We start from the raw sequence: 17,732 nt of genomic DNA, 5'->3' as shown, positions 1-17,732 counted from the left end.
GTTCTGATTATTTGCTGCATAGACACTCAGTCTTTGTGCATCACTCCTACTGAGTGCACCCATTTTAATAGTTCAGTTTGTCTGTCTACACATGGATCACCTAGTGCACTGCATGCGCATTTAAAGCAATTTCCACCAGGCACTAATATTCCAGCATCTGCTTCTCCTAAGGAATCACACATTTTTCAGAACAATGCAAGCCCCTATAATGACTCTGCTATGCTATCTACCTTTCTTGAGGCGCCAAATGCCTTCCTCGGCACCAAATGCAAGCCTCTGTGCCTGGTACACAGCTTGGTCTACCTTGTTTTGGGTGCCAAACACCTCTCTGTGCCTGCACTGCAACACTGCCTGCTTTCTGGGGGTACTCTATGGCCAGGCCCATAGCCGTGGCAGTGCACAAAGGGGCATGGCCCCACCAATCATCTGTCATGCCCCTCCAATCAGCACTAGAGGTTGTTGTAAAATCTGTCATACGTCTTCTGCCAGTGAGAGAGGGCATTTCCTCCTCCCTCCCTCCCAACTGTGGCACCGTAGCACATTTAGAGGCTTTTTAAAAACAACAACTCTATTTTAGCCTGGGTGGGGAATGTTCAAAGGTGGTTGGGATCAGAGGGGGTGGGTGGCAGCAGCAGCCTCTGTATTCTGCCCTTCACAAGTGGACTTGTGACCATTTTACAGTGTGTGCTGCTGCCCATGCAGCTGTTTTGGCCCTTGAGAACACATTGGGTGTGTGTGTGGGGGGGGTGAAGAGTTCTGCACCACAAGCCCACAGTCGATCAGAGCATCAAAGCATTTTAAAATCACTGTAAAATCTGCAGGGGGGGGGATGGGAGTCAATCTCTGTACCTGTAGAGGGGAGCCTCCCCCACTTTTCTTCCCATCTGCCTGAAGCAAAAAAGCTGCTCTTCCCCCCTGCATGCCAGGCAGCAGGGAAGGAAAAGTGTGTGTGCACGTACTCACTAGGGTGGCCAACTCCATGTTGGGGAATTCCTGGAGATTTGGGGGATGGACATTAATCAGGTGTATTGCCATATAATCTATCCTCTGAAGTAGCCATTTTCTACAGGCCCTTGATAACCCTATTGCATTCCAGCCTGAGTGGCTATATAGTTATCCTTAAGTCTTCCTGTAGCAAGTTATGTGGAGCCAAACCAGAGCAAGGTTTTGGACTTTTTGGGGGGGGGGTGAGTTCAGTGGAAGATGGTGTTTTGAATCAAAAGGGCCATCCATCCAAGAAAATGTACCTTCTTCTGTGATCTCTGTTAGAACAGCCTCATTCCATGCTCAGAGGAAGAAACAGATACTTTTATGGTGATACATGGTTGGGGGGGATTCCCATATGGCACACTGCAACCCAGGAAAGTGGGACAAAATGGGGGTGGGGATCTTCATGCATTTACAAGACTCTGTTCATCATCCTATATATATAATTGCCCTATGTATTGGCTGTTTCCAGCTCTCCCATTGGCTGTGCTGTGCTGTGCACTCCATCAGCCACTGGCCCATCAACCATCACTCCTCTCCCCTGTCCACTGCCAGCCTGGACACTCTTCCCTCACAGAATAAACTGCCAAAATGGCTGTCTCTCCTGATGAAGACACTTCTCCTGCTTGGCTCCTGTGGGATTACCTTTTTCCTCAGTGGCTGTTGCTAGGCAACCAAGCTTGGTTCTGTCAGTAAAAAAGCAAAGGGGAGGGCTGGAGATCACTCAGAATTACAACTGCTCTTCAGATGGCAGAGATCAGTTCCCCTGGAGAAAATGGTAAGTTCTGTGTTATTATACCCTGCTGAGGTCACCACAGCAAATTGATGCTGAGTGCCCAAGGCCAGAGCACCCGCCCAGAGCCTCTTTCTAGAGCTCATATTTATTTCCACAATGGGTCTTATTCCTAGTGTGTAAATAAAGGAAGATGGTATTTGGTTTTAAACAAAATGGATTATCATTTAACCTTTTTTGTAGAATGATTCCTTGTAGAGATGTTGAACTACATCATAGCACATTCATAATAAAGTAAATAAATAATGATGTGCTCACCAACACAACTCATTCCCCACCCATAAAATTTTCTGGCTACAAGCCTGTTTATGATTCTCTGCCAGCTCTGCAAGTAGAAACTGTAACTGCCTACAAAACTGGGAGCCTCTCTCGTATCCACCTGAGGTCCTGCCATCCTCAGCATCTACACCGTAACCTCACAGGAGGATTTGTAGGTGGCCAGTGATCACATTGTCAGCAGGTGGACAGAAAATACATGTTTTGTCTGTTTTTTCTCAAAGCAAGCAGAGGATTAACTTGCTACAAACACGCACTGTGATCTTGGATAAAGACAGCAAACATGTTAAGGATAAAAAAGAAACCGTAAAGAAGACCGTGTGCCAGAGGGAAGCTTTTCACAAAGATCCATCTCCAGCCTGCAGTTGTTTGATTAAGAACAGTACAAATAAGAGACCAGTACAAAAATCAAGTCTTCAAAAGCAGCCACCTGCAAAGTGAAAGATTTGCCCTCAGTGAAAACAGGACCCTGGTCAGGAAGAACAACATGGCCTTTCAAAGGAAGAGGATAAGAGGGATTATGATATTCCAATGGTGCACTGCTTGTCATGATCATGGCCCTGTTGTGCTGCAGCCCACGGGCTGTAGGGAGGCAGGACGGAACCTTGATCTGTGAATCCCAACAGATTGCGACAGTGGGATGGAAGATTGGAAGGCCATGGTGGGGGCCCTCAGGTCCACCACTTGTTGGTCTCACACTCCATCAAGGACATGGACCATGGCGAGACCACATTAGGGAAGGATTCAACGCTACCCTGTAATCCTGTGGCCGGTGGTCATAGCTGAAGGTCACACTGGATGAGGACACATCTGGTCTGAGGTAAACCACTCTCGACCACAGCCGGGGACCCAGACCAACAGATACACATGATACCAGAGGATTTTTCTGTGTCCAGGGAACATGTTACAAACGGGAAGAGGCAAATGACACGGGAGGACATGGGGGAAGGTCAGTTAGAGTATCCAAATTACAGGATGCGGATTCTCCCATAGACTGAATGGAGAAATGGGGGGGGGGGAGCTGGGTATGGGAAGGACCGAGTTCTCACCGTAGCAATGGGATGAGCATGCTATATCGACCAATGAACCCAACACTTGTCATGGGACAAAGTGCAACTTCTAAGGTCAATAGCCAGTGAGCGCATAATTCTCTCCAAATGAAAGGGAGGAGGGAATGGGTGGATCCCGATGAGGGCCTGCATTGGTCTGGGATTCATTCCAGCAATCCACTGGGAGGATTAGCCCCCAACCAGTAACCGTGTTGCCAGTGGGTGGTCCAGAACCTCAAGATGCCAATGGCACTCGCTGAAAACATACAAAGGCCTAGTAGTCATGGCCACTGATGGTCATTAAGGTGACACTGGACTCAAACTTTGATCTGCAGCCCATGCAGTCCCTTCATTCAAAAGGGACAGTGCATCTCCCAATGCAAAGGGGGATGATGCGAGATGGGAGTGGTGTTGGTGGGTGGGAAACAAAGTGCTCCCTTCTCCTGTCTGGAACGTTTACTGCTTCAGCTATGAGTGGTGTTTTGAGAAAATTGGGGACCAGCACTGCCCAGCGCAGTATGGCCACCCTGGGATCCCTTGGCCACCAGGCAGGAGGAAACCACAAGCCAGCAGATGATTGGTTGGCTCATGGCTTATTGTGCCAGGTGAGCTTTTGCCATTAGCGCGGAGTGACCTTTCTCAAAACTGGACAGGCCATTCTCACCAGGATGGTTATCAGATTGCCAGCATGCTGGAGGACAGCTATGGCCGATGAGGAAACAAGACGAAGTGGTAATGTGCCATGCCAAGGAATTTTGCTCCCAGAGTGCAGTCTAAGAAAGTCCTATCCCAGGGTGAACTGTCACCCAACATCCCAACATTCCTGGTGTGCACAATACAGTGTTCAGTGACCATTCAGTGAAGGCAATCGAAGTAAAAAGGTAATCACGTGGCCAGTGGGTGAACTGAGAGTCCACAGTTGGTGGCACAAAGTCAGCATTGCCTCTGACATCGTCAGGGACCTGCGAGAAACTGCCTAACCTCAGGTGGTGAGGCGTTATCATGTTTGTTGGCAGCAGAGGATTATGTTGGGGGCTGGACTCACAGACATTCTATAAACTGGGAGATGGTGCTGCTGCTGGACGTGACTAGAAATGGTGCAGTTAGCTACCAATGAGCCAGCACATAGGGAGCATTTTGGGAAAGGGGAATGAGACTGTAACGATTCCTTGTTTTAAGAGTGTGTGTGTCTCTTTAAATGTTTGATTGTGGTGCAGTGAATGCAGAGTAGAGTGATTGAGAGGGACAAGTGTGCTGTGATTGGAGGATGAGAGAGTGTGGGAGGAGTTTTTAAAGTGGATCTGTGTGAGTGTCAGTTAGTCAGTTATGAAAGTTATGTATGAAAGTCAGAGTTAGGAGAGACAGTTGGAAAAAAGCAGTTGAAGTTGTTCAGGGGAAATTCAGTCAGTGAGAGAGGTGAAAGAAACTGTGTGGGATCCGAGAAGGATCAGTATATGTGTATTAAAGTGATACAGTTGACAAGCTCATTTAAAGGAACCTTATTCCCAACCAGTTACATAATAACCAACCTCTTATTTTGTTTCCCTTTCAATAAATCCTCTCTTATTTATCCCAGAAGTCATATCAATTATTCCTCAGGACCACAGAGACCCTTGAAAGCCTAGACCCTGGGTCACAATACCAACATAAGAAACTGAGAGTGGATTTGGAATTTAGAAAATTCCTGGTGGCAGCCAGAACTACCTATTTTATAAACACCCAGTATAATTTAAAGAGAAACCTAGTCCTCCCCAATAGGAGGTTGTCACAGAGACCATGCCGGAAGATACTGGAAAGGAGGACAACACATTGCAAGAGGACAGGAACTGATGTTTGTGGGTAAGAGGCCCCGGGGAAGGAGTATGGAGATGTGGTGGAGGAAGACACTGGGGGAGGCTGACAATGGTGGGGGCACCCCCATTGGGGGGGCACAGGGAGGGCATACGGTGGACCACGATGGACCACACAAGCACCAGGACGAGCCATCCAGAGAAAGCGAGGTTGAGTGATCAATTATGAACCCGAGTCAGTTTTGAAGCATTTATTAAAGCGAAAAAATAGCTTCCCACCCCACCGAATGGGAAAAAGGCAAGCGGGGGAGGGATGCCTCCCATGCGCATGAACTTTTGAGCGATTGAGGGGGGGAGTGGAAGAAAACGCGAAGGAAACTGCCTAGAAGTACTTACCAAAGCGAATCTAAGCAGTCAAGCGCACATTCAGAGACTTTTTTAAAAATTGTGAAAGTAAGCAAGCGAAAAAGATGGTGGGGAAGAAGGACAGAGAAAAACCTTTGAAAGCGAAAGGGTCTGAGAGCCCGAAACCAGAAGCTACCAGTGAGGTGGCAAAGTCTATAGCGGAATATATGCGCCCTCTGCTGGAACAGCTGAATAACTTCAGAGAGATGGGGGCACGACGGTGGGGACGTTACGGTTGGGCATCCCCAAATTCACTTCCCTCACCAATCCAGGACCGGTTATCGCCGCACCAATGGGCAGACTGAACCTCGACCAGTGAATTTCAATTTTGGGGCCGCTCCTTAAATGCGCAGACTTGCATCTCCCATTCCTAGAAGCCTAGACTGAAGGGAAGCAGCTTAGGAATCTGGTTGGTATATTTTTATGACCATGGTAGTGACCAATTGAGGATCCTGAGCTACCTGACAGGTCTGAGCTTGCCAGAGCAACCCCGGAAGGATGTCTTTGAAGCGACCTCTTGGCCCTGGACAGGCTGCCCGACCAAGCTGAAACCTAGTCTTTCCAGACCAACAGTGGTGTGGTCTGAAGGCCTGGCCGTGGTGGGCAGATGGGTGAGGCAGGAAGTCCTGGCCCAGGTAAACAGGAACCCTCTGTGGGGCCATTCTGGCAGCACCCTCCATCACAGGGAAAGGAGAAAGGACTCGGTCCTGACCACTAGTCATTTCGCCATCTGGCGGGCCAGGGGAACATGCGGGCGGACAGGTGAGGCGGGAAGTCCCAATACCAAGGGGACAGGGACCCTGCATGGGACCCTGTCGTGACATTCCACAGCAATTTGACTTCTGAGCTCAGGAGGATTTGATCCTGACCAGTAACCACTTTACCATCCGGCAGACCAGAGGGACATGAGGGTGGATGGGTGAGGCGGGGAGTCCCAAGCCCAATGGGACAGGGAACTTGCCTGGGGCCTCCCTGGCAGCACCCCTCTCATGGGGGGAGGAGATATCTTTATGTGGGCCCTCTTGGGAGGGACCCGGAAGCGTAGTCCAACCAACCAGGCTGTGACAGGAAGATGGCTGAGGTTGGGAGTCACGGCCCCATTGGACAGGGACTCCTGTGAGAGACTTCAGTCTGACGTTTCCTAACCAGGGCTATATGAGCTCCCGGCTTGGGAGGATTTGGTCCTGACCGGTTATCGCTTTGCCACCAGGCGGGTGAGGGGGACATGTGCGTGCATGACCAGGATAAAACTGAGGGGACTGGCTGGATGCAGGGGCACACAGCCAAATTTCTATCCTGCATTTCAGAGAAACTGGAGTGCAACGCTTGCCACAGCCGGTGGTCAATTCGCCATTGGGTGTGTGAGGGGACACTGGTGGGTGGGCAACTGAGGTTGGGAGTCCTGACCCCAGCGGACACAGACCCTATGAGGAATCTCATCTTGACGGCCCATGAAGACTGACAAGTGAGCTCCCAGTGAACTCCTGAATCAGGAGCATTCAGTTCTGACCAGTTATCACTTTGCCATCCCACAAGTGAGGGGGACATACCGGCACATGACAAGAAGGTCTGTGTGGACATGTGTGTCTGCAGGTTGGGCTAGGGTTACAGATGTCACTCATGAATGGGCATGTAGACCGAGGGGCAAAGACGTGTTGGCACCAGTAATGGGTCCTCCAAGTTAGCCATAGGGAGGACGGTGCTTTGCAGGGCACCACAGTATGCATCCTCCATGGGGGAAAGGAGGAGTCACCAAGCGCAGAAGCAAGCAGTAGGTGGCCGGTGGCACGACGCCTAGTGCCAAAGACAGAGATGACCAACTGCGGCAATCACCTCACCAGCAGATGGAGACAACTTAGACTTCAGCACCTTTAAGCCATGGTTGGACTGCTGGGCACAATGCAAACAGACTGATGGAACCCAGAGGAAAGACTTGAACATCCATGGGACGACGTGACTGTAGTGGCCAGATTGGCTAGGATGACGGCATGGGTGGGAGGCCGGACATTTCTTGATGGAGATGGAACAATGTGGAGTACCACTCTGGGAGACAGAGGCAGGTATAGCCCTGTTCCCAGGCCAGAAATGGAGGCCATCTTGGGGGACATGTCTGTGCAGCCTACTCCAGAGTAATGAAGTGATGTACCTGCCCTGCCTCTTTTGGAATACTGTGTACAGTTCTGGTCACCACACCTCAAAAAGGATATTATAGCATTGGGGAAAGGTGCAGAAAAGGGCAACTAGAATAATAAAAGGGTTGAAACACTTTCCCTATGAAGAAAAGTTAAAGCACTTGGGGCTCTTTAGCTTGGAGAAATGACGACTGAAGGGTGACATGATTGCGGCCGGTGGGTGGACTGAGAGTCCACGGTCAGCAGCACAAAGTCAACATCACCTCTGACAGTGTCAGGGACCTGCGAGAAAATGCCTGCTGAACCACAGGTGGTGAGTGGATATCACGTTGGCTGGAAGCAGGTGGATTATGTTGGGGGCTGGAGTCATAGGAGATTCTAGGAATTGGGAGATGGTTCTGCCACTAGAAAACGCCTGGAAATGGCATCCCCCAGATATCCGGTTGCCATCACACATGGAGCATTTTGGGAAAGGGGACCAAAACCATGACGGAATAAATTGGAAAGCAGGAGTTCCCAGCTAGTCAGGGGATATGTCGCCAGACGATGGTTGCGGATGAAACAGGACCGGCATAGAGGAATCAGCACTTGAGGGACCCACCAGGGAACTGCTTGGCCAGCAGAATGATATGGAGGCATACACGGTGGGGGACCTGGTCCATGGTAGCCGTGGGCCCTGAGAGGATTTAGATGTGGATGGATCTCAAGCTTGTAGGCAGCAGAGTGAAGGGACGTGGCCCTGGGGAAGGAGCTTGGAGACATGGCAAAGGAAGACGCTGGGAAAGGCTGACTGGAAGGACATGGTGGGCGGCTGACAATGTGTCACATGGGAACATGGCCAGAGCTGCCCTTGCCCAGTGATCACCTTGCCAACAGACAGAAACCCACTAAAAAGAAAGCTCTGTCATACGCCAGATGCCATGGTGTGTCGGAAACTTGTCGAATGTCAGGAGAATAAGAGGGGGGACTTGCGTCAAGAAAGAAGGCACCATCGGCAGAGGAAACGTCCACCCCACCTACACCACTTTGTGTGGCCAGCAACTGCAGTCACAGAGCAAATCTGTAGTGGCCAATCAGAGCTGCGGTACCCTGGCAATAAGCAGTTATCATGTTATCAGCATGCAGGAGGAGTGGACCTTCTGCCTCCGTCTCCATCCATTCTCACACATGGACCGGGAGAGAGACCCACATGGGCTCCCATCCCAGAAGCATTTCTAACCAGCCTCTTTTCAGGATGTCGGGGATAAAGGTCCCACTATATTTCCCTCAGGATTCAAACCACATATTCGAAAGTGACCTGGGGCCCATCCTGAGTAGCACCCCCCCAAGGGGGGAGGAGATGTCTCGGCATGGGCCCTCCTGGGAGGGACCCATTAAGGTGGTTGGACCGCCTCTCTGTGCTGGAAGACTGGGTGGGGATAAGGTGTGCTGCTACCATGAGTGGACTCTGGACAAGCATCTGGATGTAGGACAACCCCCTATCAGAAGGGATCCTGCGTGACCGCCTATCACTTTTGCCAGAGGTGAAGCCAGCACATGTGGGGGGTTTGCCAGTGGTCCCCAACCACGGACTGCACATCTCCCAATGCTGGATGGGATGAATAGATTTTGCAAAAGGGGATGATGTGTGATGAGAGTAGTGTTGGTAGGTAGGAAATGAGGGATCATGGCAAACAACATGACATGCTGTCTCTTGTAGCCCAACCAGAACATGGTGTCCGGTGGCCTCCCAATACTGGAGAAACCTTCACTGCCAGGTGATCACATCACTGGCATAGGAACGCCATGGCGGCATGGGGCCGGAGGACTGGGCACCGACCTCCTGTCAGATGAGTTTGTCAGGGGGTGTCACTGGGTGTAGAAGCCACCAGTGGAAGCACACACCATCAAGCCACAGCTAGACCAACGAAGTGCGAAGTGAACTGCTTGATGGAACATGGAGAGAAGACTGGCACATCCCCAGTGACCAGTGACCACACTGCCTATAGACAGGATGTATGGATCGGGATGAACAGGGCGAGCGGGGCCTGCTGTCAGACTTAGCCTTTGACCATGAACAACATCACACCATGGGGAGGAGATCTTGGTGCAACCTGGTAGTCAATTCACTGGAAGGGGTAGAAGAGCGGCCCATGATTTCCATGGAAGATGGCAGCCATCGTGGAAGCACACCCCCTTCTTGGGCCATTGAGGAAACAATGGGCCGTCCACAGAAATCACATTGCCCACAGACTGAATATGGAGACATGGCCAGGAGTTTCCGGGACTGGCACATCCCCACTTGGGTGACACCAACACCCTGAGGCCCCCGTCCCGGAGATTCCTCCAAACACAGCACAGTATTCCATGACTGGAAAGATTGGTGCTGGCCACTTATCCCATGGATGTGGGGCAGTGTGAAGGAACTTTTCTGCCTCCAGAGAAGAGGGCCAATCCATCATCTGCACCCACTCAGAACCTTGGGGAGGCCTTCAATGTGGACAGTAGCCACAGTCCCAGTGAAAATGCCACCATCCCCAAATAGAACCCTCTGTGAGGACTCGTGTCTATATCTGGCCGGCAGCCACGTTCCCAGCAGGAGGGGAGAGAAACGACATGGCAGCTGGCACTTGATGGGCTGAAAATGTCACCTCCACCAAACATATTCCCCCTGGAATGACTTCTTTCTGATGCCACCCCGCAAGGTGGAAACACAATGGGACAAATAGTATAGCACGGAAGGTGATGGCTGTCCTCTGCAATCATGTTCCACGTTGCCTACAGGCAGAGAGATTGGTTGAGAGACTGCAGTGAACCGTGTGGCAAACAAAGCTGGGAAGACCTCAGAGTCTGACTGCACATGTGGAATAACACCAGACTGCCCATGTGGGAAAACCGACGCATCAAAGCTACTCATTGAGTGGAAGAACACATGCTAAGACGGGGGAGTGTGAAATCGTTGAGGGTTGCTCCTCCTACTGGCTTAAAGGGGGAGGGGGACAGAAGATGATCCTAAACCATGTTTGGACAACATGGTTTCCCCAGGAGTCTCCAGGACCTGGTTCATGGTATCACCACATGGACAGTGCCATGTCAATGCTGATGTTGTTGTCAATTTCACCCAGTCCTGCGGGAAATAACCCGTCTGCATACTGCAGCAGACATTCAGACCACTTGTATCTGGACACCAGACACCACTACTTGTGGTCTGGACAAATGAGGTTAGAGCTTGGTCAGGCAGTCCTGCCTGTCCATGGCCAAGAGGTCACTTTGAAGCTGTCCTCCTGAGGTGGCTCTTGGAAGGTCAAACTTGTTGGCTAGTGGAGCTTGGGCCAGGAGATCCAGCAGGTTTCTCCACCCACCCAGCGACCCCAGTAAATTTTCCCCCCACCCCAGGCCCACCATGAGATTTTTCCATGTGCAAAAGGAGCACTACACTCCAAGAGACCACGATGCAAAACAAAGGACGGTTACATGTCGCCTGGGAATATATACACACCCCTCCCATTCTGAGGGAGAAGGATGGACGTCTCTGATTGGAAACTGGAGATGCCTGTCAGCCTCGGATGCCCAATACTGGTCCCTCGATGGCCGAAAATTCCCACCCACACCCACTTTTCCGCGCAAAACTGCAGGGGTGGGGTTTCTCTGGCGAAAGTACCCAAACACTTCTGAACTGGGCGCGGGAAGATCAGGCACTCAAGCTTCCGGACACGTGACCTTCAAGATGGTCTGTCCGAACTCCAAAAAAGGCAAATTTGGGAATGCACTGGAACCTCTTCAACAAAATCCTTTTAAAAACGTTTAAAGGTTCGTGAGTTTTCAGTATACAGACTGAAAACTTCATTTCCCTCTTGAGAGTTCCAGCGCCTCTTTTTAAAAAAAGAAGAAGCCCTGCTTCAAAGTGTTTGTAATACACTGCTGTCAGCCCACCCAGACCTAGTGCTTCATTCTTTTCCATATTCTTACAATGATTGACTGACAATTAAAACATAAATTGCCTTTCTGCTGAAAACTCTATATTTGCCATCTGTCTTTGTTGTGGTCTGTTTCCCTTCATAAAGTGAAAAAGGAAGGAAAGATGGAGAACTGCAGCTCTGTCATTATTCCCTATGGGGGACTCTGGAAAGGGAGGCTGGAGTGGCTGTTTTTCAATCATATGACACCAAAATTGTGGCACAGCCACTGCTGCCTGTCCACTAAAGAACCACCACGTTTCAAGTGAATTGGACCAAAGGGTCCAATTCTACAGGGCCCCGATTAAGGTGCCCCCCCAGTCATCATACTGGCAAAGAAAGCTCCACCCCCACAAAAGGAGGCAGGGAAGGGAAGCAGCAAGCTGCAATTCTGCCAGGTCCCATGTGTGGCTTGCACCAGCCAGGAGCTGCCTTCCCCAGCACAGTGGTTGGTAAAGTCAAAGAGCCAAAGAAAACCAAAGTACCTGCTGCTGATGGGAAGCACCTGAACATGAAAAACTACACAGATTTTTCAGGGTGGTGTTTTATGTAATGCCTAAGAATCCCAGATTAGTGTAACCATTCTGGAAAACTAGAGTAACAGTCCCAGATATTTTTTTCTGTCCATTTTTGGCTCAGGGATTCCAGAATGCACATTCCTAGTGCTCAGTCCTGGAATTTATTTTGAATGCCAGTGTTCAGCCTTGGAAGATATCAATTCATAGTAGAACAGCCACTATGTATACATGCAGTGTATGTGCAGTTAGCAGGCACAATGCTGGGAATAACATATGTCCAAAGCTATGGCTCCAGATAGGTGATAACTGTGTCATCGTGTCTCACTTGAGAAATATCATTGTATAGAAGGAAGCTAAAAGCAAAGGCATAACCAGAATACACCAGCAACAACATCAGTCTTCCCTCGGCTAGAACACTCAGGTCTCTGGTGAACTGGTTTCCAGACTCCTAACCTTGAGCAAAATGTGGACAAAATGATTGCTCTTACTTTGCTTTGTGCTCATGTACATGTGTACACCTAACTGCATATACATGGTATGGCATGTTCAGAACTTTTTAATCACTCTCTCTCCCATCCGGCACCAGCCCCTCACATCACCTGGTATCCCCCCCCCCCAAGGTCCTATGGAACATCATCCCATGAGAGCAATATGCTGCTGCCAGAAGCAAAAAATCAGGTGGTGCCACTACCATACAAATGCACACTGTCATTCCAACAATAATTGTGTATATTTCAGCAGAAATCCAGGAGGTCGTTTTCCATTAAAGCCCCATGCAGAATCTTTTGAGGCACGTATTAAATGAGTTCTATCTTTCTTAACTAATTACACAGCCCACAAATACCTCCAGCATCTATACAGGTCCATGCTTTTATATGTTACCTTCAGGAGATGCTGGGCCGTGTAAAATCCAGCAGGACCACTGCCTACTATGCATATCCGAGGTATAAGCCCATCTGTGGAAAGAAGCCTCTTGATGCCTGAGAACAAAGTTGCATGAAAACAGAGAAGTCACATAAAAGAAGTAGTTCCGCACTTTGAGGGGTCTTCATATCAAATTCAGCTGCAGCTTTACATAAGAACATAAGAGACGCCAATGTTGGATCAGGCCAAAGGCCCATCTAGTCCAACACTCTGTGTCACACAGTGGCCAGAAATACCAGGTGCCATCAGGAGGTCCACCAGTGGGGCCAAGACATTAGAAGCCCTCCCACTGTTGACCCCCCCCCCAAGCACCAAGAAGACAGAGCATCACTTGCCCCAGAGTCCCTATCAATACCTTGTCATCACTTGCCCCAGAGTCCCTATCTATACCTTGTGGCTAATAGCCACTGATGGACCTCTGCTCCATATGCTTATCTAATTCCCTTTTGAAGCCGTCCATGCTTGTAGCCGCTACCACTTCCTCCACAATCACTCTTTGGGTGAAGAAGTACTTCCTTTTATCCGTTCTAACCCGACCGCTCAGCAGTTTCATGGAGTGCCCACGAGTTCTTGTATTGTGAGAAAGGGAGAAAAGTACCTCTTTCTCTACCTGCTCTATCCCATGCATAATCTTATAAACCTCAATCATGTCACCCCTCAGTCGTCGTTTCTCCAAGCTAAAGAGCCCTAAGCGCTTTAACCTTTCCTCATAGGGAAATGTTCCAACCCTTTTATCATTAGAATTGCCCTTTTCTGCACTTTTTCCAAAGCTATAATATCCTTTTTAAGGTGTGGTGACCAGAACTGCACACAGTACTCCAAATGAGGTCGCACCATGCGGTACCCCACTGCTTACCACCCTCCACTGAGAAAATTGCCCATTTATACTCACTCTCTGTTTTCTATTAATTAGCCAGTTTTTGATCCATAAAAGGACTTGTCCTTTTATCCCATGATTTTTGAGCTTACTTAGGAGCCTTTGATGAGGAACTTTATCAAAAGCTTTCTGGAAGTCAAGGTAAATAATATCTATTGGATCCCCCTTGTCCACATGTTTGTTCACCCCCTCAAAGAACACTAACAGGTTAGTGAGACAAGATCTTCCCTTACAGAAACCGTGCTGAGTCTGCCTCAATAGGTTTTGTTCATCTATGTGCCTACTAATTCTTTCCTTAATAATGGTTTTTACCAATTTACCTGGTATCGACATCAGACTAACTGGCCTGTAATTTCCCGGATCTCCTCTGGAACCCTTTTTAAAGATGGGCGTGACATTAGCTACCTTCCAGTCCTCAGGAATGGAGGCAGATTTTAAGGAAAGATTACATATTTTTGTCAGGAGATCCACAAGTTCACATTTGAGTTCTTTCAGAACTCTCGGATGTATGCTATCTGGGCCTGGCAATTTATCAGTTTTTAAGTTGTCTATCAGTTTTAGGACCTCCTCTCTCGTCACCTCAATCTGACTCAGGTCTTTCAACACCGCTCCCGAAATCAGCGGTTCTGGAGTGGACAAGCACTTCTCATCTTCCACAGTGAAGACAGAGGCAAAAAATGCATTTAGCTTCTCAGCCATTTCCCTATCATCCTTCAGTACCAGAACACTCCTGCTACCCCCAGGGGCTGTCATTCCACTCCAGAGCCTGTCATTCCATTCCCAGAACACTTCTGTTACTCCTAGGGTATGTCACTTCCTGCCAAACAAGGAAGGGACATACACACACTTTCATCCTCCATTAACAGGCCAGCAGAGATTTGCAGAGCCAGTTTGGTTTAGTGGTTAAGAGCGGTGGACTCTAATCTGGAGAACCAGTTTGATTCCCCACTCCTCTACCTGAAGCCAGCTGGGTGACCTTGGGTCAGTCAGAGCTCTCTCAGAGCTCTCAGTCCCACCTACACAGGGGTAGGACAGGAAGGGAAGAAGATTGTAAGCCACTTGAAGACTCCTTCAGGTAGTGAAGGGCAGGGGATAAAACCAACTCTTCTTCAACACTGAGCTAAAATAGATCTGAATTGATGTTTATCAACAGACCCAAGCTCCTGATTGCCAAACAACCAAAGATCTGATGCATGTGTGTGGAATATTCAACAGAATTGGTTCCTAAGAACTGTTATCTGATGCTTAGGAATTATTTTTCAATCTTGTTTGATAGTTGAGGCAGCCAGTTGTCATTTGTACTGATGAAGTAAAGGCATTAGCACCAATCTTCCTATTAGCATTTACTAGTACAGCCTTGGGTCCAGAAGGCCGACAAATCCATGAAAGGGAATTGGAAAGGATCCAAACCCTTTTATAGAACCTTAGTGCATAAGGTTACAAATAATTGGTGAAGAATAATTTTCACCCAACATCTAGGGTCACAGACTCCACCTTGGTATCAGTTACATTGTTGCGTGGCTTTGCATCATCATCATCATCATCATCATCAAATAAGTCCGTCCTTGGCAACATGCTATTTATGTCAGCAACCATGTCTGTAATCTCAGTCCCATTTGCTACACAGTGACCCTTGCAGCAATGCTGGTCTGAAATCTTTCCTTCATGACAGCACTAAGAGGCAGAGGCCAGAGGTCACTGATAGTCTTAGTTAACATGACTGAGTTAATCAGAAAAGGGAAGGTCTAGAGGTGATTGCCAAGGCCTTGTTGGCCTGAAAACAGGCTGTCATTGAGAAGTTTAACACTTCAGAGTACAAAGGAAACAACAAGATGAGGATTAAGAGGATGCACTGAAGCCTAAGGTTTTACTCAGCCATCCCTGATATTTTCACCAGTCATTCGCAAGCACTGCTTGACTTGGTAAGATCAATAGTCTGTCTAGCCTAGTACTCTATTTCCAGAATGGCTAATAATAGATGCCTTAGAGAAGAATATCAAACAACAGATGAATAACGGGGAGAAGTCATCCTCCACCAAGCACTCTCAGGTTCGGGCATCAAACAGTAGTGATGCCATGAAAACAAAAAGGGACTTTTAATATACGTCAACTTTTAGCTACCAGAGGTTTATCGAATCCTTCTTTGTAAAACTGAGGATGCTAGCATCCTGTTGCAATTGGTAACTCGACATAGCCTGAAAAAGATTCTGTGCGCTTAGAACTGGTAACCTGGAAGTCCAACCCTGGCTCCAGCAACTGTTTGTCTTGCCATGACACACAGTTCCTAGGATTTCCTCCATTTATGTACCTCAGACATTCTCTCTTCAAACAAGGCACAAGAAAGGCGCTCTTTAATCCCCCCCCAATAGTTCCCTCAGCAACCATTTGAATTAACACAGACCAAAGGGAAAGAGCATCTGGGGGGATAACATGGAATAACAGCTGTTCATGCAGGGATGAGGGGATCAAACAGCTCTCTGGCTATGGGCATACCCACACCACAGATTTAAACATAGTCATTCTGCCTTATACGGAACCTTTCAATCTGCAGGTTTGTGATAAGAGGGCAAGGGAACCCTAAGAGAATTTTCAGCACCTCACAAAACTACATTTTCCAAAATCCCTTGCAGAAATCATTGACAGGTAAGGTGGCACAAAATCACTATAACATGGTAGTGTAGATAGGGCAAACAGGCTGAATGGGAGTGAATAAGTGGGAGATGTTAAGTTTTTTATATGCTTTTTTATTGCTAACATTTCAATAAAATCAATATTTTCCCAATAAATAACTGTACATCTTATTTTTAAAAAATACATTAAATCAACTTACAGCAGGGGTCCCCAACTATTCTAATCTTATGGGCACCTCTGGAATCCCAGGGTGGTGGGCTGCCACAGAATGCGGAGCCAGCCACAAATGGGCCGCCACAGCTTGCCTTCAGTCCCACAATGAAGACCCTTTTGCTATGTTCTCAGCTGCTGATGAAACATTTTTTAAATCTCCTCAGGCAATCAGATCACCAATGGCCAATCAAGAAGCCTTGCTGGGCAAAAGCCCCACCTGGCCCTACCCACTTTCTAAAAACACTTGATGGCTGCCACGAAAGGTGCTGGAAGGTGCCATGGTGCCAAGAGGCACCATGCTAGGGACCGCTGACCAATGTTCCCTCTAAGCTATGCAGTCTTGTGAGCAAAAATTCTACTTTGTGTGCTACTGGCATTAAAGTTGTGAGCGAGCGATGTGGCTACAGCATAAATTAGTTTGCTCTGGAGCCATTCCTCCTGAGCTAAGACAAAAAAGTGTGAGCCGGAGGCTAAAAAACTGTGAGCTAGCTCACAGTAACTCAGCTTAGAGGGAACAATGCCGCTGACATACACTTTGTCTGTCTGACAGATTCCCCTGTTGAAGACTTATCTGTGGTCTGTGCTTTTTAAATCTGGTTTACCTCTTTTCTTGATGAACTCTGTTTCTGCATCCTTCCACAGACTGTGCTTGTACCATAGGCAGCGGGGGATACTGAAACTAATTACACAGAATGGCCCATGAAATGAATTGGCTATTTCTCCATGGCCACAGGAATACATGATTTTCAAGTAGCCATCGGAACACATTAGAGCAAGGAAACTGGTTATTTACATAGTGTTCTTTAGGGGCCATTCCCAAATGGTTAAACAAAACAAGTACAGCCCTTTCAGTTGGCCATTGAGAAGGCTGAGGAAGACTGGATAATGAGCTGTATGAAGCATCAGAAGTCCTGCAGTCAGTCATGGCCATATTGAAAGTGCACCCCCACCCCAAGACTATGGAGTGCATCAGAGCTACAGCCCCCACCTGCCCTTTCTGTAGAAACAGATGGTCCTTCTCAATTGTCTTCATTGAAATAAATTGGAAATGATCAGGGTTCTGAAATAGTGGCTTTATGGGAACATCAGGAAATCTACAGAGTCATGGGCACACACACAGGGTACCCTGCCGGGGACACTTGAGATGTTTAGAAGTCCTTCCCCCTTTCTTCTGCTATAGTATAGTATTCACTTAGTATTCA

General features: G+C 48.3%; 1 protein-coding gene across 1 annotated transcript in view; it reads right to left on the bottom strand.

Moving 5' to 3' along the window:
• The window catches only part of FDXR (ferredoxin reductase), a 40,269-nt gene that overhangs the window by 20,642 nt on the left and 1,895 nt on the right, over positions 1 to 17,732 (bottom strand). Inside the window, exon 2 of the mRNA XM_015410755.1 lies at positions 12,768 to 12,865. Within this exon, the coding sequence (XP_015266241.1) occupies positions 12,768 to 12,865 (98 nt within the window). The remainder of the gene's footprint in view (positions 1 to 12,767; positions 12,866 to 17,732) is intronic.

This window comes from Gekko japonicus, unplaced genomic scaffold (assembly GCF_001447785.1).
Source record: "Gekko japonicus isolate JY-2015 unplaced genomic scaffold, Gekko_japonicus_V1.1 scaffold15, whole genome shotgun sequence".
Lineage (NCBI taxonomy): Eukaryota > Metazoa > Chordata > Lepidosauria > Squamata > Gekkonidae > Gekko > Gekko japonicus.
The sequence above is the reverse complement of the archived record's forward strand: the minus strand, read 5'-3'. Positions and strand labels throughout refer to the sequence as shown.